Source organism: Rana temporaria, chromosome 5 (genome assembly GCF_905171775.1).
Source record: "Rana temporaria chromosome 5, aRanTem1.1, whole genome shotgun sequence".
NCBI lineage: Eukaryota > Metazoa > Chordata > Amphibia > Anura > Ranidae > Rana > Rana temporaria.
Genome location: NC_053493.1, coordinates 358747299 through 358773810, shown reverse-complemented (window position 1 = coordinate 358773810; position 26512 = coordinate 358747299). Strand labels below are relative to the sequence as shown.

At 44.9% G+C, this 26512-nt stretch overlaps 1 protein-coding gene across 1 annotated transcript; it reads right to left on the bottom strand.

Annotated features, from left to right (window-relative positions):
* Positions 1–402: 402 nt before the first annotated feature.
* On the bottom strand, positions 403–25667 carry LOC120941342 (E3 ubiquitin-protein ligase NRDP1-like). The gene is made up of 6 exons (XM_040354676.1): positions 25250–25667; positions 21323–21536; positions 6778–6917; positions 3860–4022; positions 3578–3698; positions 403–1572 (listed from the first exon to the last, which is right to left on the bottom strand). Exons 2-6 carry the CDS (start codon positions 21526–21528, stop codon positions 1339–1341), a joined length of 864 nt encoding a protein of 287 aa, XP_040210610.1. The 5' UTR covers positions 21529–21536; positions 25250–25667; the 3' UTR covers positions 403–1338.
* Between the last annotated feature and the right edge of the window lie 845 nt (positions 25668–26512).

The following is a 26512-nucleotide window of genomic DNA, read 5'->3' as shown; positions in this document are numbered from 1 at the left end:
TGTCAAAAGTGACCGATGTGTCCGCTATAATGTCGCAGTCACGAAAAAAATCGCTGATCGCCGCCATTACTAGTAAAAAAAAAAAAAAAAAAATTAAGAAAAATTCCGTAAAACTATCCCATATTTTGTAAACGCTAACTTTTGCTCCAACCAATCAAACGCTTATTGCAATTTAAATTTTTTATTTTTTACTAAAAATATGTAGAAGAATACGTATCTGCCTAAACTGAGGTGTATATGTATATATATATATATATATATATATATATATATATATATATATATATATATATATATATATATATATATATATATATATATATATATATATATATATATATATATATATATATATATAAAAAATTGGGGGGGGGGAATTTATTATAGCAAAAAATAGCTTTTTTCAAAATTGTCACTATATTTTTGTTTATAGCGCTTGAAAAGCACCGCTAAAACTAGCGGCGCTTTATCGCAAACGTCTAGGTTTTGTTTTCTTGTAAGTCATTTGAAACAAAGTTTTTGCAATAAACATGTTTCTTTGTATGTAATCAGATGATGAAAAAGTATGAAACTTCAAAATGTAACTCCAGACAAACAGCCAAATGCACAATTGACATACATACACGTATACATTTACTATTTTGATTGAAACCACACTGCACATCCAGACAGTGTATCCTGGGCAGGTTAAATAGTAAACCTATGTACTTCATCTGTCTCTTTATAAATGTATTGTATGTTACTTTTTTATGAATATACTGTACAGTACTTCCTAATTTATATTGGCAATTTAATTTATCATTTGTAATATAATTTTAGGCAATGTCATCAAATTTTGGTGGTTTAGATATACCATTCGCTGTGGTTCAATAAAAATGTAAAACATTTTGGCGCACGCCATAGACGAGTGCTGAATGTACAGTTTAGGCCTCTTGCACACGGTACCATACAGCTGCAGTGCATGCCTTGTGATGTTCTATTGCACCCAGAAAGGACAGTTGCAGCTTGGAGCCTCTCAAAGTCTGTGGCAGACTACAAGCAAAAGGGAATGAACGCTGTACTAAGTGCTCACATTGAGGGCGCTATGTGTTCGGGGATGAATTCCCAGGTCTTCTGTAATACTTTCCTGGAAGGGTCATACTGCAGCTAGACGGCCCCGTGTGCAATGGAGCTTAAAAAGGATGAGCGGCACTGCTGTTCAAATAAACTAGATTGCGATTTATCACTTAACACCCATTACTGTCTGGTGTAATGCAAGTACAGAATGGATATTCTTCACTTTAGGCTAAAGGGTTGAATTTTATAAACCTTTTTGAACCATACGGAATGTTTAGAAATTTAGATAACGGTGACTTCTCTGGGTTTTCTCTTTATACTTTCTAAGCGTGTTAGTGGGCGGCTGTTAGGTGGTTTTTGGGCATCATCATTTCTTGATCTGCATTCGCGCTGTAAACTTTTAAGAAGTTCCATCAGTTCCCGTTTCTCCAGGTCTGCTTGCTCCAAGTCCTGCCGATGTTGTCTTTCCGAAGCCATGAGAGTCCGCACATCGGACTTCATTCGTGACATCTGACTCTGCCAAAACAAATCACAATGTGACATACTCTTCTGTAACTTTACATACAGCATTAAAGGCAGATCGCACTGGTAATCGCTTCAAAGCAAAGCTAGAGAAATCCCTTGTAACACATATATATATATTTTTTTTGCTATACAGTGCCTTGAAAAAGTATTCATACCCCTTGAAATTTTCCAAATGTTGTCATGTTACAACCAAAAATGTACAAAAAAATTATTGGGATTTTATGTGATAGACCAACACAGAAGGGCACATAATTTTGAAGTGGAAGGAAAATGATAAAACTAATGGTTTTTCAATTTATTTATTTTTTAACAAATATCTGAAAAATGTGGTGTGCATTTGTATTTAGCCCCCCTGAGTCAATACTTTGTAGAGTCACCTTTTGCTGAAATTGCTGATGCAAGTCTTTTTGGGGATGTCTCTACCAGCTTTGCACATCTAGAGAGTGACATGTTTACCCATTCTTCTTTGCAAAATAGCTCAAGCTCGGTCAGGTTGGATGCCACAGATTCTCAACTGGATTTAGGTCTGGACTTTGACTGGGCCATTATAACACATGAATGTGCTTTGCTCTAAACCATTCCATTGAAGTGCATGCTGTATCTTTAGGATCGTTGTCCAGCTGGAAGGTGAGCTTCCGCCCCAGTCAAGTCTTTTCTAGACTCTAACAGGTTTTCTTCTAAGATTGCCCTGTATTTGGCTCCGTCCATCTTCCCATCAACTCTGACCAGTTTCCCTGTCCCTGCTGAAGAAAAGCATCCCCACAGCATGATGTTGCCACCACCATGTACGTTACCATGGGCATCTTGGCTTCTCTGATTAATGCTCTCCTTGCCCTGTCTGTCAGTTTAGGTGGATGGCCATGTTTTTTTGTAGATTGGCAGTTGTGCCATACTCTTTCCATTTTTGGATGATGGATTGAACAGTGCTCTGTGAGATGTTCAAAGCTTATAACTTAACCCTGCTTTATACTTCTACACAACTTCATCCTTGGTCTTCATGATGCTGTTTGTTTACTAAGGTTCTCCAACAAGCCTCTGAGGGCTTCACAGAACAGCTGTATTTATACTAAGATTAAATTACGCAAAGGTGGACTCTATTTACTAATTAGGTGACTTCTGAAGGCAATTAGTTCCACTAGATTTAAGTTAGGGGGATAAATACAAATGCATGCCACACTTTACATTTATATTTATTTGTAAAAAAAAAATGGAAAACCATTTAACAAAACAAGTGTTGTACACCAGCCTAGTAAGGATTCCCAAAGACATGCTGTGTCCCAGGACTCTGCTGTCTCAAGGACCAATCTGTTATCCCACTTCTCAGTTGCTGGCTTTATTGACCTGGCTGTTGAAAGATATAGGTTCTGAGAGCAGGGAAAACGTAGAGTCTGTAAACCCCATGATCCTGAAGGTGTGCAAGTCAGTTTCTCCCAAGGTCTAACATAGAGGCCATACTTTGGTCGGTGTGAATTCAAAAGATTTCACGCCAGGAGTTTCTCTATATGACAGATTTCTTCATTCTAAAGCCTGATACACACTATTGGATTTTCAGTAGACAAAGCTTAGGACTTTTGTCCGAAGGGCGTTGGCCATTAACTTAACTTGTCTTGCATACTAATGGATAAGAATTGTTGGCCAACAAACACCAAAAAACATTGTTTTTCAGCTCTTTAGCGCACCTGTTTGGCAACTTCTGCTAATGTGTTATGGTTAGCATTTCTTCTGAACATGCTTGTTTGTACTTTGGATTTTTTTCCCCGAAGGACTTGCATACACACGATTGGATAATCCAACAGCACACATTTGTTGTCGGAAAATTTTAAAGCATGCTATGCAACATTTGTTGGTGGAAAATCCGACAAACAGCCTGCCATCAAATCTGGTCGGATTTTCCGACAACAGCCTGTCATCACACAATTCCCGTCGGAAAATCCGATCGTGTGCAAAGGCCTTTAGATTTCATGTTTTTTAAAATTAGTAGGATGTGGAAACTTACCTTGAGCTCTTCAATTTCACCCTGTAGGACACTCTCTTTCTGCACCATGTGTCGTCTCTGTGAGTCAAGCCTGGATTCCATCTCCCGCTTTGTTTCCTCAACTCTGCAGATCATTTCAGACCTAGTAAAAACAACATCTTTGAAGTACTAGGAGTGGTACACAAATTCATTTTCATAAAAAAAAAAAAAAGGGTTTAACACAAAAAAAGATTGTTTCCCTCCACACACCACATACATTTAAAAAATCTGAGAATTGTACACTCTAACTGTAATGGTTGCTACCTTAGAAGCTCAAGTTCCGTCCTCATTTCAGCTATGCAGTTATGCTGTAAATCTTCAGCACTAAGAATGGCATAGCCACAACCATTCGGGCACTCTCGGCTTCGATGTTCACACACTGCCAGATGGCTGTCCAGGTTTTTTCGCTCAAACTGAGCAGGGCAACCTAGTAGTCAAAAAGAATCCACTTAAAGCTGACGTGTAGTGTGCTCATATAATACATACCTTTGTTCTCCCCTCCCCCTGGTCAACATGCATGCAAAAAAATAATAATTTTGTTTTTCCTAAAATACTTATTTTGAGACCCACTGGGTATCTCTGTAGCTCTTTGAGTTTGGTGGAAGGGGTTGGCAGGCTCCTGTAAACGTTGCACCATTCCGCCTGAGATCTTTTTAAAATGCAATATAGGAAGGAACATATCTCCAGGATCCCTATAAATGTGGGTGCTGCAGACCTAACCTGTGCAGTCTGCTCATTGGTTGCTTGATCATGCACATCTAAAGGGAAGCTGGGGATGTGTTCTTTCACATAAAGCTCAGGAACAAAAAAGTTGATGGCAAAGAAAGCTCTTGGATGAGAGAGACAGGTCAAAAACAGAACAGATCAGAGGGAGAAGTGATTGATAAATGACTGAAGTAATGCAGACAGGAATCTAAGATGGGCTCAAGATAGCTGCTGCTGCTTTCATAGGTTATACTTTAGAAATGCTTATTTGCAGGAAATTGAGAGTAATCTGTTTCAACACAAGAGAGGACTTGCATGCTACAAGTATGGGGAAACAATGTAATGATGAAGTTTAGTTTGAGGGCCAGTTCACACCACATGCAGTCCAGTGCGGTTTTTTTTTGCATAAAAAAATGCATGGAAAGTAGGTTATAGGGCCAGTTGACACAATAGAAACGCCGTCCGGATGCTTTTCTGCATGCGTGTCTTTGACATGTTTTTGGTGCATTCCAGTGCCCCCCCCCCCCCGCCCCCTCTTTTTTCTCAACCTTAAATAGGACATGTGCGTTCCAGTGCGTGTTTGATGCTTTTTACAGCTGGAAAAATGCAGCATGTTCTACTTTTTTTTTCTGGAACTGCAAGCACTGGTGTGAACTATGCCACTGGAAGCCATATAACCTACTTTCCATATGTTTTTTATGCAGAAAAAAAATGCACTGGACTGCATGTGGTGTGAACTGGCAGTTCCAGTTCCAAAAAAAAAGAACATGCTGCATTTTTCCTGCACTGGAACGCTGTAAAAAGCATTAAAAAAGGACCAGGACGCACCTACAGGCAGCAAAAAAGCACTGGAAAACACGTCCTTATTTAAGGTTGAGAAAAAAAGGGGGATGCACTGAAATGCAATCAAAAAGGCGCATTCAGAAAAGCATGAGGGCCAGTTCACACCATAGAAACGCAGTACATATGCGTTCCGGATGCTTTTCTGAATGAGTGTTTTTTTTTATGCATTTTTAGTGCGTTTTTTACGTGTTGCAGTCCATTTCCCCCCCCCCCCCCCTTCTTTTTTCTACTCTTTTAAATAAGGACATGTGTTCCAGTGTATTTTTGGTGCATTTAGGTGTGTTCCAGTGCTTTTTACTGCGTTCCAGTGCAGGAAAAATGCAGCATATTTTTTTCTGGAAACAGAAAGCCCTGGAACTGACAGCACTGGTGTGAACTATGCCATTGGAAAACATATAACCTACTTTCCATGTGTTTTTAATGCAGAAAAACTGGACTGCATGTGGTGTAAACTGGCCCTGAAAGTGTATCTAAGCCCAAGAACAAAAATGTCTCCGCCTTATTTTCACCTGGTGATTATGCTGTACTGTATTTATAGAGAAGCAGCAATGTCACCCTAAAAAAAGGAAGTGCTTTACGAAAACAGAACTCTTCCACCCTCATCTCCATAACATAAGGGGGAGGTGTTCTGTAGTTCTCAGAGGGATCAATGCTGGCAACTGATAACAGTACATGAGATGACAGATGAATCACCAACAGTGCCTCATACCAACCCAGACTCTATGACAGTACACTGTGTAGAAAGAGCTGTTGCTAGTTACAGATATAAGGGCACTGTCAGGGAAATTAGCAGTACATGTGGAAGGGGAGAGAGCAGACAGTGCAAACAGAATACACAGCCTGCCCGCTATTCTTGGGAGAGAGACTACAGTACTAGCCGCTGGCTCGTGTTATGCATTACAGTGCGCTGGAGACAAGCACCATCAATCGTGAAAACAGAAGCCCAGAACACAGTCTGGAGACTACTACTATAGTCTCTTTCCCCAGATCAACAGGCAGCAGAAGAAGTGGGAGGGGATAGTGGTGTTGGCTGCTGGTGCTATTTGGGCTGGGGGCGGGGCGGGCATGTCCACATACAGGTTCCAGCTCAATGAGAATGAAGGTAAGTTCCAGGCTAGTGCTGTGCTGTAACTCCTCCATTGGAGTCATAATTTGGGCTTCAGTCTAGGGTGGAGCTACAGCCAACAGAAATAGAAAAAATAAAAGATATCCTTTTACAACATAATGCAACTATGAATGAGAATGGGGGCAAGCCCTTTATGCTCTAGGTCTACTAGAGAATTGCATAAGGATTTTTGAATAAATATTGAATACCAGCATAAGGGATTCCATAAAGATTTCAAATTAATTTTGTAATACAAATTGAACACCTAGCATATACAAATCACAAAAGCAACACAATGGAGGTTATTTACGAAAGGCAAATCCACTTTGCACTACAAGTGCACTTGGAAGTGCAATCGCTGTAAATCTGAGGGGTAGATCTGAAATGAGGGGAAGCTCTGCTGATTTTTATCATCCAATCATTATTTTCCTTGCATGTCCCCCTCGGATCTACAGCGACTGCACTGTCAAGTAGTGCAAAGTGGATTTGCCTTTAGTAAATAACCCCCTTTATTAGTGTAGACACTCACCAGCGTTTATACAGGACATGCGCTCGTATTCACACTCTCTCTCATGTCTGTCTATTGATTCCAGGGAACACACCATACCACAGCCGCTTCGGCAGTTCTTACACTGGATCTGAAGTCTGCTTAGATCATTTCTCATGTATCTGTGTTAAAACAAACCACAATGAACATGTTTTGAATTGAAATGCGTGTTTCTTGTTTGACATTTAAAGCTGTACAGTGAAATACATGTTTAAAATAGATGGTTGCGAACTGTTTTGCCTGCCAAGGATCTGTAATTTGGTTCAGCTGGTATTGCATGTAAAATCTGGGTTTAGGATTTCGGACTCCACCGGGATTGATTTGAACACACTAACATTGGTATTTGTAGGCACCTGTATAAGTCTATATTTTAGCACCATTGTTGGATGCCACATCCGTTTAATAATCCTAACACCCACGTACCCCAAAATGGGCAATATTGGCTTTACAAACTTAGAAGGAAAACATAAGGACAGTAAAAAAAAAAAATCCACAGTCAAATATTCCGCTTCAGGCAAGATCAGGCTCCACACTCACATCTCATCTCCACTAAGAGAACTCAATTGTACCAGCAACAGGAGCAACCCACACCGAGATCCATTTTATGCTTGCCTAGATACCAACCATATTGGGTGACAATTTATTAAACCCTTCCCACTGCCACCTCCGGGTCCTTTAAGTGGTTAAATTTGTTAAAGTTGTTCTTTTGGATGGAACTCCGCTTTAACCGCTTGTGGACCAGCCACCGTCATTATACGGGAGGTGTCTTGAAGCTTTTCCTGTGTCATTCCATTTTATTACACATAACTTAATTTCTGAACTTATTTGTATTGGTGTCTTTGTATATATGGATGGCATGGGTTGTCACTGACATGTGGTGAACATTTCATGTAATATAACCAAATGTAACCTTAAAGCGGGATTCCACCCGCAATTTTTTTTTTTTAAAGTCAGCAGCTACTAACAGTGTAGCTGCTGACTTTTAATAAGGACACTTACCTTGTCTTACTTGCCCGCGCTGATGGCCCACCCAATGCCGATCCCACGACTGATGCAGGTCCCGCGCCGCCATTCACACTAGGGGAAACAGGCAGTGAAGCCTTACGGCTTCACTGCCCATTTCCTACTGCGCCTGTGTGAGTCTCGTGCAGGCTTGTGAATGGGCGGCTGCTCTCTGAGAACACACACAGTTCCCAGAAAGCAGCGCGCCCCATTCACTAGGAGAAGGAGAAGAAGAAAACACACCGCGGTGCCGAAGAGGCAGATTACGGACTTCCGCATAGCAACGGGTATTTCGGGTGAGTATCATTTTTTTTTTTTTCACTTTTTTTTATTTATTTTTTTTAGGACTTTTGGCCAAATGTTGTTTTCCTGGGTGGAACTCCGCTTTAAGAAAGATATTTACCTAGATCTACCTACCTGGTGAAGTGTTCAATACTTATTTTACCCTCGGTTTAAGCAGCCTCTCTGCATTAAAGCCCACCCGTAGAGAGGCTGCATACAGTGCCATCTTCTTAGCATCATGGGCCCCCGGGCAAAGAAATGCATTGGTGCCCCAACAATGAAGATGGTGACCTGCGGCGTGCTATGCTGTCTGAGTCAGAAGATGGCAGGGGAAGGGGATGGAGCCGATCTAGTTTTCCAGCCACATTGGCGGCACGCTCTGAATGTTGGGGCGGCCACTGATGTCACTGGTTGCTAGGCACCAGGCGGTTGCCAATTCTAGCAACCAGTGCAGTCAAGTGGCATGCCACAGCTTTGGCGGCTTGGTGCCCCTTCTCTGTGGCAGCTTACAGCGTCGGGGCATGGTGCAACCGCCTAGGATCGGCCCTGCCTGTCCTGATGGGGCCCCTGGGCTGTGCCCACTGGATAAGATGGCTCTGGCTGCATATATGCGTACGGCCGGCGGGAAGAGGTTACGTTTGCCTGAAAGCACAGACAGGTACCTGAATCTTGATACCTCTTGTGATCCTCTACAGAGCAGCACTATGATTAAGTCATGGCTGTATTACTTTTCAGTACACGTTCAGTCCTATACTGTGTGTGATCATACTTACACAGTTGGGCAGAACAAAGAAGACCTCATTGGTGTACTACTGGTCCTTCACTGACCAATCACAAATTGCAGTTTTCTCATCAGGGAAGTAAGAGATCTGATTTTTCTGCCTGGCAGGGATCCCTGTATCACAAGACTAACCAAGAGGACTTACAAATTTTTAGCAAGTATCCCAGCTCTGATCCCTTAGCAGGTAAAACAGTATAAAACCGAATGCGCACAGGAGCCGCATGGCACAGGCATCCATGGGCCGTTCCTTTAGAGCGCATGCGCCAGTGATGTGACTGGCTGCATGCACTGGAAATATCTCTTAAACTGTAAAGGTTTAAGAGATATTTTCAATACCTATAGGTAAGCCTTATCATAAGCTTACCTATAGGTAAAAGTTTGCAGATGAAGTTTACTTCCTTTTTAAAAAGCAGTTGAAACAACATTTTTTTTTCATTTGTGATAAAGGTTTTACATGAATAAATAAAAAAAAAATGCCAATTCTAAGCATTCTTGCCACTGGTAAATGTTTTTTCTCAACACTCAAACTTCTACTTCGTCTGGACAGCTTGGTTTGTTGAAGTAAATTGAAAAATAACAGACTTACTGGCCAGATCATCATGTAAAAATAAAGGGAGAAAAGCCTTCAAATCTAAAGCCTTGTACACACGATCGGTTTGTCTGATGAAAACAGACCGATGGACCGTTTTCATCGGACAAATTGATCGTGTGTGGGCCCCATCGGTTTATTTTCCATCGGTGAAAAAAAATAGAAAATGCTTTAAAAATGTCCTATGGATAAAAAAACGATAGAAAAAAATGATCGTCTGTGTGGAAAAATCCGTACATGCTCAGAATCAAGTCGACGCATGCTTGGAAGCATTGAACTTAATTTTTCTCAGCACGTCGTAGTGTTTTACGTCACCACGTTTGGACACGGTCGGATTTTTGACCGATGGTGTGTAGGCAAGACTGATGAAAGTCAGCTTTATCGGATATCTGACGAAAAAATCCATTGGATTAGATTCCATCATTTATCCGATTGTGTGTACAGGGCAGAAGAATCTATGCCATTCTAATGCCACGTACACACGATCGGTTCATCCGATGAAAACGGACCGATTGATTTTTTCATCAGATATCCGATGAAGCTGACTTTTATCAGTCTTGCCTACACACCATCGGTTAAAAATCCGATCGTGTCCAACGCGGTGACGTAAAACACGACGTGCAGAGAAAAATGAAGTTCAATGTTTTCAAAGCATGCGTCGACTTGATTCTGAGCATGCGTGGATTTTTGACCGATGGATTTCCCCATAGACGATCGTTTTTTTCTATCGGTTTTTTAACCATCAGAAGATTTTAAAACAGGTTCTATTTTTTTTCATCAAAACCGATGGGGCCCACACACAAGCGGTTCGTCCGATGAAAACGGTCCATCGGACTGTTTTTATCAGACAAACTGATCGTGTGTACAGAGCATAAGGGAGCTCATATTCACATACTACAACTGTCTATTTATCTGCTTGCCTGGAGTTCAAACATAAATAATTTATAAGTCTAACGCACTTTTCTCCCAAGGGCCTTAAAGTTCTTTTATCTCCTTTGGGGCAGATGGTAGAACAGCCATCCCGAGCGCACTCAGTAGAATATCATACTACTAGGAGCCAATTAACCTTCCGGCATGACTTTGGAGTGTGGGAGGAAACTGGAGTACCCAAAGGAGACTCATGCAAGCACAGGGAGAACATGCAAACTCTATTTAGACTCAAACCAAGGACCCCTTATATTATGGTTATTGACTCGCCAGTAAACAGCCTGGACTTAAATCTAATGAAAATCTCTGGGCAAGACTAAAGTGTGGTGTTGGTATCATATTACACCAGAGAAACTTAAAAGTGTAGTGCATTTTATGCCAGAAAGGTGCCAGGCCATCCTGCAGACTATCCAAACGGATATTGACATTTTGTACATAAAAAGATGTATAATTCCTCCTTTAAATAAATATATTAAACATTATATAATTGTATTCAGCATTAAAAATGGAATAATATATATATAATGTACAGTATATATAAAACATGATGGGCTAGATTCACGTAGATCGGCGCATCTTTAGAGCGGCGTAGCGCATCTCATATGCGCTACGCCGACGTAACATAGAGAGGCAAGAACAGTATTCACAAAGCACTTGCTCCCTTTGTTGCGCCGGCGTAACGTAAATTGTCCGGCGTAAGCCCGCCTGATTCAAAGTAGGAAGGAAGTGGGCGTGATCTATTAAAATGAAACGTGACCCCATGCAAATGAAGTGCCAAACGAACGGCGCATGCGCGCGCATGCTCAGAATCACGTCGCATATACTCCCTAAGATACGACGGCTCAATGCCTACGACGTGGACGTAACCTACGCCCAGCCCCATTCACGTACGACTTACATAAACAACGTAAAATATGACGGCTATTCCCTGGTCCATACCCTAACATGACTTACACCTGCTTTATGAGGCTTAATTTTACGCCGGACGTACGCCTTACGTAAACGGCGTAAATTACTGCGACGGGCGTAAGTACGTTCGTGAATCGGCGTATCTAGCTCATTTACATATTCAATGCGTAAAACAATGGAAGCGCCCCTTGCGGCCAGCGTAAATATGCGCCCAAGATACAACGGCGTAGGAGACTTACGTTGGTCGGATGGAGCCAAAATTCAGGCGTATCTTATTTGCAGAATCAGGCGCATAGATACGACGGCGCATATTTACACTTACGCGTCGTATCTCCAGATACGTCGGCGTAAGTGCTTTGTGAATCCGGGCCGATGAGTTTTAGTACTTTATAGAGTAAACATATCACTCCAAATGAGAAAATTCCTTTTTTTTTTTGAACTGGCCACTAGTATAAGAAAACACTGCAAGATGTAAAGGCCTACAAAATAATCAGGTCCTGCAGCAAGCTTTTCACATACGCTACGCTCTAGGGCAGGGGTGTCAAGTTCAGTTTCATCGAGGACCTCTTCAGCATTACAACTGGCCCTCAAACGGCCAGTTGTGTCTGTAAGACTAGATGTCTAAAGCACTCCACCCCTCTTACATCAGATGTGAAGAACCCACCCACCATCCCTTACGTTGTTACTTTGTGCTGTTGCGGGGAAGAAGCTGGGGGTAGAGCTGGGAAGCAGAAAGTGCAGGGTCTGGAGGAGGACCAGAGGAGGGCTGGAGTCAGCTGCCAGAGTCTGCTGAATGCTGAGACCAGTGGAAGCAGAGACAAGGGGGTGCTGCGGTTGCACAGAGAAGTGCAAAATCTGGTGGAGAAATGTTGTCCTCCTCTCAGCTGCCGACTGCCGAGACAAGGTGGGGGCTGAGACAAGTGGGGTGCCACATAAAATAGCCTGTCAGGCCAGATTCGTCCCCCGGGCCTTGTGTTTGACATATTAGCTCTAGGGGTTGTTGGATCTTTCACCCATTACCCATGATCTCTAAAATAATTAAACCCCTTTTAGTTAAAACTTTTTACCACCCCAGGTGTTCTCCCTCGACTTTTTTGAAATGTAAATAGACACTCAGAACCCTGTTGCACCCTTTTTATGGGTCAATATTGAAAAAATGTATTCTTATATATTAAAACTGCAACTGTACAATGGGAAATAGATAATCTATCATTTGTGGAAGCTGCAGAACTGTTATGTACTGTATCTAATCAGTAACTGACGTGATTGTAGCCGTATTAGTGCAATTGTGACAGAGAAAATTGAGTACTGTCCGTGATACTTTTTTTATTTGCACTAACATCCAATTTTTCAGGACAAGCTTTCGGGGTGTTACCCCTTCTTCAAGGTCCAAGCAGTACTGATTCACACATTTTTTGGCAGAATGTCAGTAACGAAAAAAAGACAAAAATTAAATTTGGATGCCCATAAACTGTAAAACACAATTTCCCAGACTTAAAGGGGTCCTAACCTCTCGAGTTTTTTCACCTTAATGCATCCTATGCATTAAGGTGAAAAAACGTCTTCTAGTGACCGGCCCCCCAGCTCCCCCATTTTACCGTATTTATCGACGTATAAGGCGCGCCGGCGTATAATTTTTTTCAAATTTTGTTGTCAGTGTTCATCTGCAGCCTCAATGCAGCCTAATCTGTGCCCAAATGCAGCCTATGTGCCCCATCTCCAGCCTAAATGCAGCCTATGTGCCCAGCTCCAGCCTAAATGCAGCCTTTGTGCCCAGCTCCAGTCTATGTGCCCCTAAGTTTTATTTGCCTAGATGCAGCCTATGTGCCCATTTGCAGCCTCACCTTCTCTTCTGGAATCACTGAGCCGTCATCTCCGGTCATCCTGTTCATTCGGCGGCAGTCACATACACAGTCCCGCCTCCGCCATCGGCATTGGACCAGCTCCTGTGATTGATAGAACACTGGTCCAATGCCGGTGGCAGAAGCGGGACTCTGTGTGTGACGTTAGAGCCGAGCAAACAGGAGAGACGGCTCGTGAATTCCGGCGGCGCTCGGCAGCGCTCGTCCCCCTCCTTCCCCTCACACTATCGGCATATAGCGTATATAGTGATTTCCCCCCTATTTTCAGGGGAAAAAAGTGCGCGGTATACGCCGATAAATTCAGTACTTACCTGAACGCTAGAATTTCCCACGGTGGAGACGCACTCTTCCTCTGCCCGGGGTTCTTGGCTCTTGATTGGATAGATTGATAGCAGCGCAGCCAATTGGCTCCCGCTGCTGTCAATCAAATCCAATGATTTGGGCACCGGGTGCGGGGCCAAGTCCTACCTTCGGCGTTTATGGATGCCAAATGCTGGACTCGGGAACGCACCCGCAAGGTAACCCTCTGGGAGAGAGCTTCTCCTAGGGGTTTATACAATGCGGGGAGGAGCAGCGAGCCCCGCCGAAGGACCCCAGAAGAGGAGGATCGAGGCCACTCTGTGCAAAATGAACTCTATAGTGGACATACAAAGCCTTACAATCACTTTAAGTTGGCAATACATGAACGAAGCAGGGATTACCCGAATTTTAATCAGTGTGTGGGCTCCCCCACTTAACTTAAAAAGTTGATTGTTTAATCAATTTCTGGCGAAGGGACATTTATATTGATCAGCAGCTGCAGACAATCAGCTGCATAGTAACACTTTCTATGAGCCTGAAACAGGATTGTTGTTGATGGAAATTTCTGTTGAAGAATATAACAAAAATGTGGAACCCTATCTGTTAATAGTTGTATCATACTGTAGATTGTGGTACTTTTACTGTATTGTACAAGAATGGCTTGGGTGAGGGAAGAAGGATGTTTAATTATTTGTAAACCTGTAAGACCTCAATAAATATTATCTAAATGGGCTATAAAAGAAAAATGTCCTTACATCAGAAGTTTTAACATCCTAACATTCCTAGTCTGTCCATTATTTGTGGTAAACTAATACCACTCAGTAACTGGCAGGATTCTTTTCTTTCAGTCTTTTCCCGCAATAATAGAAAGACCGTGCTGAGTTTATTGGCTGTTCTGAGTACAGTCCACAATAGACTTCAGTAAAGGCTATTTGGGTTACATTTACGCAAATTTTGAGCATTCACCCATTGGCGACCCTATAAAAATAGCATTAATTAGCGTTCCCAACTAACCCACAGCTAAGCAACGCACACTGGAACACAAAATGTAGTGTGGGTTAAATTCCTTGTCCTGGTGCACAAACATCATCATTAACATGGACAAATTTAGGCGTCACCTAAACGAAGCAAAGACACAACCAAACAATGACGTGGAAGCAATTCTTAAGCCCGGGTTCACACTGGGCTGCGGGAATGAAGCCGTGCGAGTTCAGCTGAAATCGCACAATTTCACTCCCGCTTGTCAGTCCCAATTTGGGCTGCGATTACAGAGGCATCTGTGCAGTTTCTGAAATCGCAAAAAGTAGTACAGAAACTCATTTTTAAAATCGGTGCTGCATCGCTAGTGCCATTGCTAGCAATTTTCGGCAAATGCTGCTGATTTGACATGCCAAATCACATGTCAAAACGCGTCAGTGTGAACCTGAGCTAAAGTGTAGGTCTAGTCTAATTTTTTTTTCTTTATTTTTTTAGATAGTGTAATGTTTGGGGGACCAGCTTGATCGCAGGACACAGGCTTCTTAAATCAAAACTGAGGTTTATTAAACTTAAATGGCTTCCAGCAGCAAAAACAAAAGAAATAACAGTCTCACCGACTTGTACAGCTCAGAACTGCTATCGCAGTTAAATAGTCCTTCCAGGTAAGTCCTTCAGTAGCAGGTTTTTAGGCAGGACACTGCCAAGTCCTTTCACAGCTTTTCACAGCTTTTCCTAGCTTCCACAGCTTTCCTTGTCCACCATTCACCATGCATTGGACTCTCCTACACTCCTTCACTCTCACCTGCACTTCCTGTCTGCTTTAAACTACTTCCTTGGACAGGTGCATTAACCCTTTCCGTTCCCTTAAAGGCACCACAGTCCAAACAGAGGGGAAATATAACGTCCTTCCAGGACCCAGCCATGGCGTCCTGTACATATCCCCCCCTGTGCCCCAACGCCAAGGAGGTGGAGGCAACAGTGGAGCTCAAACAATGGACTCGGGAGAGGGCATCTGCATTTTGATGCAGTCTCCCGGGCCTATGCTCCACTATAAACTTAAACTCTTGGAGCGCCAGGAACCACCTGGTAATCCTGGCATTAGTCCCTTTACCTTGCCTCAGCCACGTTAAAGGGGCATGATCAGAAATTAACCTAAATTTCCTCCCCAAGAGGTAATATCTGAGGGACTCCAGAGCCCACTTAATGGCCAGACACTCTCTTTCAATAATAGCGTAGTTTTTCTCCGCTGGTGTCAACTTCCTACTGAGGAAGACTACTGGGTGCTCCTCACCATGAATAACCTGTGATAATACAGCTCCCAATCCTACATCGGAAGCATCAGTTTGGACAATGAACTCTTCAGAAAAATTGGGCGCTATCAAGACAGGGTGTTGGCACAGTGCTGACTTAAGCTCCAAAAAAGCCTTCTCAGCGTCTGCATTCCACTCCACCATGACCGATTTCCGGCCCTTAGTCAGATCGGTCAATGGAGCCGCCAATGTGGCAAAGTTGGGTACGAACCTCCTGTAGTATCCCACCATGCCCAGGAATGCACGTACCTGCTTTTTTGTGAGGGGGCGGGGCCAACTCTTTATAGCGTCTACCTTGCTGACTTGAGGTTTCACCACCCCTCTACCCACGATATAGCCCAGGTATTTCACCTCCTCCATTCCCAAAGCACATTTTTCAGGGTTTATTGTAAACCCCTCCTTCCAGAGAGAGTCCAGTACTGCCTGGACTTTGGGCAAGTGTGACTCCCAGTCTCTGCTAAAAACGACTATGTCGTCCAAGTACACTGAGGCATACTCCCGATGAGGTCGTAAAATCCTATCCATTGCTCGCTGGAACGTGGCTGGAGCAGTTTGCAGTCCAAAAGGCATTCGTCTGTACTGAAAACTCCCCTCTGGGGTAGAAAAAGCAGTTTTCTCTTTAGCAGCCTTAGTTAATGGGATTTGCCAATACCCCTTGGTAAGGTCTAATGTTGTGATATACCTGGCTGGACCTAGTCTCTCGATAAGTTCATCTACCCGGGGCATGGGGTAGGCATCAAACCGTGAAACCTCATTAAGTTTCCGGAAATCATTGCAGAATCGCAGAGTCCCGTTGGGCTTTGGTACCAACACAATCGGGCTCGACCACTCACTCTGCGACTCCTCAATGATCTCCAGGTCTAGCATCTTATTTACTTCCTCTGAAACGGCCTTCCTTTGAGCCTCTGGGATGCGGTAGGGCCTGACAAAAACTTTGACTCCAGGTTCCGTGATAATATCATGCTTTATGATACTAGTTAGCCCCGGCAAGTCTGAAAACTTCTCTTTATTTCTCTGCAAGAACTCCTTTGCCTGCTGACTTTGGTATTTAGATAGGGTATTTGCTACTTGGACACTCTCCACCCCAACCTGAGGCTCAAGTCTTGCACTAGCCAGGGAGGTCACCGGTTCCCTGTCTGTCCAGGGCTTTAACAAGTTGACATGATATATCTGATACGGTTTCCTCTTGCCTGGCTGGTGGACTCTATAATTGACCTCTCCCACTTTTTCCACAACCTCAAAGGGTCCTTGCCACCTGGCTAAGAACTTACTTTCCACAGTGGGAATTAGCACCGCTACTCGATCCCCCACTTGGAAGTGCCTTATTTTAGCAGCCCTGTTATAGACCCGTCGTTGAGCCTCCTGGGCCTTTTGCAAATGCTCTTTGACTAGCGGCATCACGGTTTGGATCCTTTCCTGCATTTGGGAGACATATTCCAGGACACTCTTATGCTGAACAGGTTCACTTTCCCACTCCTCTTTAACCACGTCAAGAAGTCTGCGAGGTCTCCGCCCATATACCAACTCAAAGGGCGAAAACCCCGTGGAGGCCTGGGGCACTTCCCGGATAGCAAACAGGAGAGCTGGTAACAGGCAGTCCCAATCTTTCCCATCCCTTTGTACCACTTTCTTGAGCATAGACTTAAGGGTCTTATTAAAGCGTTCCACCAACCCGTCCGTTTGGGGATGGTAGACCGATGTGCGTAGCTGTTTAATCCGGAACAGCTTGCACACATCGGCCATAACCCTTGACATAAACGGGGTACCCTGGTCTGTGAGTATTTCCTTGGGAAAACCAGTCCGTGTAAACATCTGGAATAATTCCCGGGCAATGGCCTTTGAGGAGGTATTCCGCAGGGGTAGCGCCTCAGGATACCGGATGGCATAGTCAAGAATCACCAATATGTAAGAGTGACCTCGAGCTGACTTTACCAAGGGACCCACTATATCCATGGCTATCCTCTCGAATGGGACCTCAATTATGGGCAGAGGGACCAAAGGGCTCCGAAAATGAGTCACCGGCGCGGTCAACTGACAGGTGGGACAAGAGGTACAGTATCTCTTTACCTCTGCTTTCAGACCTGGCCAGTAAAACCGGTCGGTGATCCGTGCCTCCATTTTTTCAACTCCCAGGTGTCCCCCTAACACATCGTCATGGGCCAGGTCCAGAACCTTTCGTCTATATTGTTGGGGTACCAACAATTGCTCTACCACATTTTCTCTCTCTTTGGTAACCCGATACAGCAATTCATTATATATTGCAAAGTGTGGCCACCTCTCATTCGCACCTGGCTCTTGGGGAACCCCATTTACTACTACAACTTGTTCCCGTGCATGGGCCAAAGTGGGGTCCTGCATCTGAGCAGTCCCAAATGCCCCCTGGGGAACACCCAAATCCGGCAGCGCAGGGGTAGAGGCCACTTCCTCATCCTCTTCCCCCAGCATTACCTGAAGTGGGAAAGGCTCCTCCCCCTTAGTGTTTTGGTAGGTCTGTGGACCACATATCTTGACATCCTCAATAGTATCAACACTACTTTCATCACCATTAACCCAATCATTAGCATTTTCCTCATTTGGGTCCACATTAACGTTTGGCAGTTCAGGGTTATCCCTCTCAGCAGCAGGAACAGGGGGGCTAGTTTCTCCCCAGTCTCTGAACTGTTCTCCTTGTTCCCACAGTTTTGTAAACAATGGACAGTCTCGTCCTATTATAACATCATGCACCAAGTTCTTTACCACCCCCACCTCTTGAGTAACAGTGCCACATGCTGAGGAGATAGACAACATGATGAGCGGGTACTCTCTAGTGTCCCCGTGAATGCATACCACCCGTAAAGTTTTTCTTACCGGACCGATCTTCCCAATCACTCTAGGATGAACCAGGGTTACCATGCTTCCAGAGTCCAACAAAGCCCGGGCAGGGAGGTGGTTCACTTGGACTTCACACTCAAACTTTTCCTCATCCAGGTCGAGGTGTGTGGTGCACACTTTATGGGCACAAAAAGACCCCCTCCGAAGAACCCCGCATTCCATGGGCTCCTCTTGCAGTGGGCAGTGTGTCCGGGTATGACCCCAGGAATGACATCGCCAACATTGTACATCCCCTCCTCTCCGAACAGGAACAGAACGCTGAGGAGGTACCGGGAGTGACTCTTGGCCTTCCAGGGTGTTTGTCCCAGGGCTCCTTGGAACATCCTTTCGAAGGGCAGCAGTTGGTCGAACAGGCCGTGACAGACTAGGCCCTATGCGCTTGGTAGGTCCGAGCAGTTCCTCCACCACTGTATATCGTTCCACCATCTCAACAAGGAGGTTTGCGGTTTTGGGGTCTCCATGGCTGACCCACCGTTGAAGGTCATCTGGAAGGGACCTCAGGTATCGGTCCAGCACGACCCGCTCCACGATTTGGGGGCCGGACAACACCTCAGGCTGCAGCCATTTTTTTACTAGTTGCACCAGGTCATGCATTTGAGACCGGGGTGGCCGATCTGGACGATATTTCCATTGGTGTACACGTTGGGCCCGAACGGCCGTAGTCACCCCCAGACGAGCCAGAATTTCTGCCTTTAGCTTTTGATAGTCTTTAGCATCATCTGGTGGCAGGTCAAAGTAGGCTTTTTGAGGATCTCCAGTGAGAAAAGGAGCAATGAGGCCGGCCCACCGGTCCTGAGACCATCCTTCTCTCTCCGCTGTCCTCTCAAACGTAGCAAGAAATGCCTCGACATCATCGCTTAGGGACAATTTCTGTAAAAAATGGCTTGCCCTCACAGTCACCTGGTTGCCAGGGGCAACAGCCGCTGGCTCCTGAACCTGAGACAGCCGCTGCACCGCTTCCTTTAAGGCAGTAACCTGAGCCTGCATAACCCCTTGCTGGGCTGCTTGCTGGGCTGCTTGCTGGGCCACCAACAGGCGAGTATTTTCTTGCTGCAGAGCCAGCGCCTCTTTGTGGTGTTGATTAGCTTCCTCATGGCGAGTCTGCGCTTGCATGTTAGCCAAGGTCAGCTGTTTAATTAGCTCCTCCATTGCTTCAGCTTTCAACGTTTGTGCAGCTTTAACCCAGGACATAAATCCAATGTACTGTCCCTTTAAATGTCAGTTCAACATAAAGTCCAATGCAAAAAGAAAAAAACTTTTTTTTTTTTTTTTCTCTTCTTATGCCTGTTATTCAGTCCTGCCCGCATTCGAGCACCAGTGTAATGTTTGGGGGACCAGCTTGATCGCAGGACACAGGCTTCTTAAATCAAAACTGAGGTTTATTAAACTTAAATGGCTTCCAGCAGCAAAAACAAAAGAAATAACAGTCTCACCGACTTGTACAGCTCAGAACTGCTATCGCAGTTAAATAGTCCTTCCAGGTAAGTCCTTCAGTAGCAGGTTTTTAGGCAGGACACTGCCAAGTCCTTTCACAGCTTTTCACAGCTTTTCCTAGCTTCCACAGCTTTCCTTGTCCACCATTCACCATGCATTGGACTCTCCTACACTCCTTCACTCTCACCTGCACTTCCTGTCTGCTTTAAACTACTTCCTTGGACAGGTGCATTAACCCTTTCCGTTCCCTTAAAGGCACCACAGTCCAAACAGAGGGGAAATATAACGTCCTTCCAGGACCCAGCCATGGCGTCCTGTATAATAGGAATTGGATTTCTTGTTGATCCTTGATTTCTTATCCTAGCACCGGCCCTGCTCGCTCCTGTACACAGCTTAGCAAGGCCGGTGACAGCTGGTGCGAGGAGCGGGACATCGAAGGCCTCAAAGGGTGAGCAGGATGACATCACCCGGTCTACATAGTGCGATCGGCCCAGGAGACGGGAAAGGAGAGCAGCAAGATGCCAGGAACAGCAGGCACAGCGTCCCTGGTGCCTCCCAGGGCCTGGATCCCCTGGAGTCCTTAAACCTCCTCACTGCTTCCAGGCCTGGATGACAGGCTGACCAGGGTTTACGGGACAAGGATGGGCAGGAAATGCAAGCAGCCAGGGACCACTCCATGTCACATCATGGAAGGAACAGAGCATCTCCTGTCCTCACCCAGAGTCAAAATGGGTCTTGCCAGCATTCTCTCTCTCTGACCCCCCTCTCTCTCTCACTCCCATCGCCCCTCTCTGTCACCCCCCCTCTCTCTGTCAACCCTTTTCTCCCTCTGTCTTTCTCACCCCCTGTCTCTCTCTCTGTCACCTTCCTCTGTCTCTCTCTGTCTTTCTCACCCCCCTGTCTCTCTCTGTCACCTTCCTCTGTCTCTCTCTGTCACCTCCCTCTGTCACCTCCCACATGTATGCAGTCTCTGACCATCTCCTGTACTATGTCTGCAGTCTCGGACTGTGATAATGTGATAATGACATTATTGAAAAGCGTCAGAGCATGGGTGACCTTAAAAAGATGCCCCCCCCCCCTGAAAAAAGTTCTGCGGACCACCATGGCCAGAAGAATACTGTATCCGTTACATAGCAGTCAGCAGTGGTGTAATTACATAAAACATACCTCATTATTCTATTGACCTTAGAAAAGATTGGTTGCTCACATATCTGTTCTGGAATACTGGTCTCAGTCCAGCCCTGCAGGCTAATATCTGAACTGGAAAGTGTGCAGCACTTACCTGTGTAGGGGTCTCAGTTCAGAAACAGCCAGCGTCTGTCTGTCTTCAGGACAGTTGTTGTGGTGAACCAGCCATCCATGAATACAGGCTGCACAGAATGCATGCTCACAGGGTGCTTGTAAAGGATCTTCCAGTACATCCCGACAGATACAACACAGGAGGCCATCATTCACATATCCCAGGAAACGCTCAATGTCGTAACCCATAGCTGTGCCTGAAAGAAAAATGGCTAAAAGCGATAAAAGGCTGCACAGAATTCACAGTTCTCTACCCACCTATCTATTGGGTATGTTTGTTTCCTTTGCATTAAAGCAGGCATGTCCAAAGTCCGGCCCGCGGGCCAATTGCGGCCCACGTTACGGTTTAATGTGGCCCCCTTGGTAATTTGGATATACATATCTTTTGTGGCCCTCAGGGCCACAAAATATATATACTGTATTTATCAGTGCTGCCTCGGAGGGGACAGGGAGGGGGCAGAACGAGCGCCATCAGATTACATACAGGAGAATCTCCTGTTTACTCGGCGGCGTCTGTAATTGGAAGTCCTGTCTCCTGGTCTGCCATTGGATGACTGTTCTGTCTATCATAGGAGGGACTTTGTATTAAAGAGGCTGCCATGTAAACAGGAGATTCTCCTGTATGTAATCTGTCGGCAGTCGTCCCGCCACCCTGCCTATCCCCCTCTGAGGCTGCAGATTGGCATCAATCAGGCTGCACTGATGTCAATGGTGAGGCTGCACTGATGTCAATGGTGAGGCTGCATTGATGGCAATGATGAGGCTGCAGATGGGCAATGATTATGCTGCATTGATGGGCACTGACCCTTATTTTGCTTTACAGTTATTTAAAATGTAAGGGTTTTTTTTCCTGAAACTTCCCTCTTAAAGTGAAGGTGCGTGTTATATGCCGATAAATACGGTATATCCAAATGATACACCCGAGCTCATATCTTCACTACACACAGCCACAAAGGCAAGAGAATTATTGTTGGGCAGTGTATTAATGCTCGAACGAACACACTTAGACTGCATTTTAATGGTTCAAAGAATGTCAGGCAAAATGGTCGGCCCTCACGCATGTTCACTTCATCAAATCTGGCCCTCTTTGAAAAAAGTTTGGACACCCCTGCATTAAAGTGTATGTACAGCCAACGTTTTTTTTTTCTTACGGAGTGATGAAGGATTAGAACCACATTTTCACTGCTCTTTGTATTCCACCAGGTCGATTCAACCATTCTGTTTGACCGAGTGACCATTGCCAAAGAAAAACCTAAAATTTTACAATTGTCACCAGAACAAGAGGTAAAGGGAAATCTTCCAACAGAGTTTGACAACTGTCTAAGGTTCCATTCACACTTGGCGTAAGCAAGAGCCCCAAAACAACTGCTAAATAATTAAAATGAGACAGACCCAGCTTACCACTTATGCACTGAGACAGAAAACGAACCACATCAAAAAGAGTTTGGCAACTGCTAGATAGCAGACCAATCCGCCATCCATCCAAGTACTGCTTAATGGTCATCCTTAGATCTAGTACCGCTAATCCAACTATAAACTATTCTATTAAAATGACCAAATATTGCAGCTTTCTTCATTGTTAACTGCATTCTCTCATCAGAAATAAAAAAATAAAAAAATGAGTTTGGCATTGCAACTGCTCATCACTATGTAGGAAAGGGGAATGCATCCATAAAGTGTGTAAGTTGATGGGTACCGTGTTTCCCCGAAAATAAGACCTAGCGTTATTTTCCAGGAGGGCTGCAATATAAGCCCTACCCCGAAAATAAGCCCTAGTTTAAAATGCTTGTAAAATCCTATAATCCACTTTATTACAGTATTATATAATGTACAATGTGAGTGTTTCTGTAATATAAGCTGACCTCCCGCTGCTCTCCTCCTCTTCTCCCAGCTGTCAGCGGGGGATCTCGCTCCCCCCTGCAGTGCTCAGAGCAAGGAAGTCTGCTCCGGCGGGTCACAGAAGCTTTAAAGGGGTTGTAAAGGTAAATGTTTTTTCACCTTATGCATCCTATGCATTAAGGTGAAAAAACATCCGACTGTACCGGCCCCCCCCCCCGAACCCCCGTTTTACTTACCTGACCCCTCGAAAGTCCCGCGCGCGTCCACGTGATCCTCTTCGGTTCCCAGCCTGGCCGTTGATAGGCTAGGCTGGACATATTGAAAGCAGCGCAGCTATTGGCTGGCCCTGCTGTCAATCACAGCGGATGACGCAGCGCGCCGGGGGGCGGGGCCGAGTGATACAGTCGGCGGCTATGCCCGCCGCTGTATCACGGGAGCGCGCTCGCAAAAGCTTTCCACCATGCGAGCTCGCTCGCATGAAGGTGGAAAGCTTTTGCGAGGAGGAGCCGAAACAGCCTCCGAGGGACCCCAGAAGACAGGGTTAGGGGACACTCTCTGCAAAACGAGCTGCACAGTGGAGGTAAGTATAACATGTTTGTTATTTAAAAAAAAGAAAAGTTTGCCTTTAATGACCCTTTAATGAAGGTATTTAGCACAATTTTATTACAGAAGCACACACATTGTACATTATATAATACTGTAATAGAGTGGATTATAGAATTGTACAAGCATTTTAACTCGGTTCACACTGGGGATTCCTGACAGGCAGGAAGGAAGAGGGGGAGAGAAGACAGCACATTACATGGTAAGACCTACCCTGAAAATAAGCCCTACTGTGTCTTTTGTTGTCAAAATTAATATATAATACCGGGCTTATTTTCGGTAAAACACGGTAGATGAACACTGACATTTTTTATAGAGAAACCAGCAAGCCCACTTGTGCTTGATTTGCTACTACTACTAGATCCCATAACCTGGATGTCCATAAACCTTCGTAAACATTCTAGATTATATATCACATATTATTTTGTACACAGGGAACTTGTAAGTGAATGCCATCCAGCCCAGCAAATCAGAAATACCTTTTTTTGGATTCAGGGAACCTAAAATTCAACGTATAACAATAGAAAAGGTCCTAAATAGCCCCAGCTTTAAAAGTGTTTAGGAGCATCGGTTACCAATCCTGGCATCTGTTCAGCCCCAACCAACAAATACAACTGGGGCAGATCCACGGAGATCTGCACCCGCGCAGCATATCAGAGATACGCTACGCCGCCGTACCTTACCTGGCTTTAAATCGAATCCATAAAGATTTCGCACCATAAGTTTCGGCCGCGTAGTCTATCTCTGGCGGCGTAACGGCACGTAATTCAAATCGGCGATTAGGGGGCGTGTTTCATTTAAATGAAGCGCGTCCCCGCGCCGAATGAACTGCACATGCGCCGTCCCTAAATTTCCCGCAGTGCATTGCGCTAAATGACGTCGCAAGGACGTCATTTTTTTTAACATAGACGTGAATTACGTCCATCCTGATTCACAAACGACTTACGCAAACCAAAAAAAATAATTCAAATTAAACGCGGGAACGACGGCCATACTTAGCATAGCAGGTTTAACTATACGCAACGAAATACCAGCTTTAACTATACGCCGGAAAAAGCCGACTACAGACGACGTCAAAAAATGCGACAGCCGCTTGTATGTTCGTGGATCGTCGGAAATAGCTAACTTGCATACTCAACGTGGAAAACGACGTGAACGCCACCCAGCGGACGCTGAAGTATTGCATCTTAGATCCGAAGGCGTATGAAGACGTACGCCTGTTGGATCCAACCCAGATGTCGTCGTATCTTGTTTTTAGGATTCAAAACAAAGATACGACGCGGGTAATTTGAAAGTACGCCGGCGTATCAGTAGATACGCCGGCGTACTCGCTCTGTGGATCTGCCCCAACTGACTTTATTTCTACATCTTCAATCACCTCCTGTATATCTTCTAAAGGCTTATTTTCTTGTGATATTAATAGCATGGTAATTACCATAAAAGGCGCCCAATATATTATGAAACTTACCTAGAGGCAGCAGAACGAGGCAGAAATGCTGAAGTGAGTTTAGAGAATGAGCTTCAGCAATGTTCTACTGATGAGTCCTGGAGTTTCATTCCCTTCCTTCATTGTAATGACAAAAGAGAGAATCCCTTGTTGGGTTTCCTAAGAGACAGCTCTCTAGTGTTCAGACAGTCACCCTCCGAGCTATGTAAACAATACGCCACTCTACGCTTGGAAAACGAATCCCTGGATAGTAAAAATACTAAAATGCCGGTCAACAGAGAGACCAACAAAAAACAACAACATTAACATCAATAGAACTTTGCACACAAGCAATAGAATATGGCCTATTTTATTTTAATTAATACAGTTTATTTTAGAACAATGACATATTCTCTCAAACTTTTTACAATCGCACGATTCATCTCATTCTCTGCTGTGGTGAAACATATACCACTGCACGAAACTCACACAGTATTAAAGCGGATGTTCCGCCAAAAAAAAATATTAAAAGCCAGCAGCTACAAATACTGCAGCTGCTGACTTTTAATATTAGGACACTTACCTGTCCTGGAGTCCAGCGGCGTCCGCAGCAGATGACGAGCGATCGCTCGTCACCCTGCTGCTCCCCCCTCCATCCACGCTGAGGGAACCAGGAAGTGAAGCGCTGCGGCTTCACTGCACGGTTCGCTACGGCGCATGCGCGAGTCGCGCCGCGCCCGCCGATTGGCTCCCGCTGTGTGCTGGGAGCCGAGTGTTCCCAGCACACACCGGGGGGCGACGGGATGTGACGCAATGCCCGTCTTTTGCCCGTGAATGCCGGGCCGGAAGTGGGTTCAATTACCTGTCTTTAGACAGGTATCTGCACCCCCCTGAAAGGTGTCAAATGTGACACCGGAGGGGGGGAGGGTTCCGATCAACGGGACTCCACTTTAGGGTGGAGAACCGCTTTAACCAATCGATCCCCAGTCTGAAGGAGCAGAGACATACACCATGCCCAGCTCAGTGGACACAGCAACCCAAACAAATGACCACATTTCCAAACTACCATTCAGGGACACCCTCCAGGGACACACTCCTTCCCAAAAATCAGCTTGTGCTGTAACCAATCACAGCACAGTGATTGGACACAAGAGGCAGGATTTATGATTTCTCCAATCACAAGCAGGGGACGGGATTGTGCTCCTCCAGGCAATCCCAGCCAGGACAAGTACTGTCAGTGAGTAAAGTGGTGATGTGGTGGCCTTTTTTGGGGGAATCAGATTGGCCCGGGAGGGGGTGGCTGTG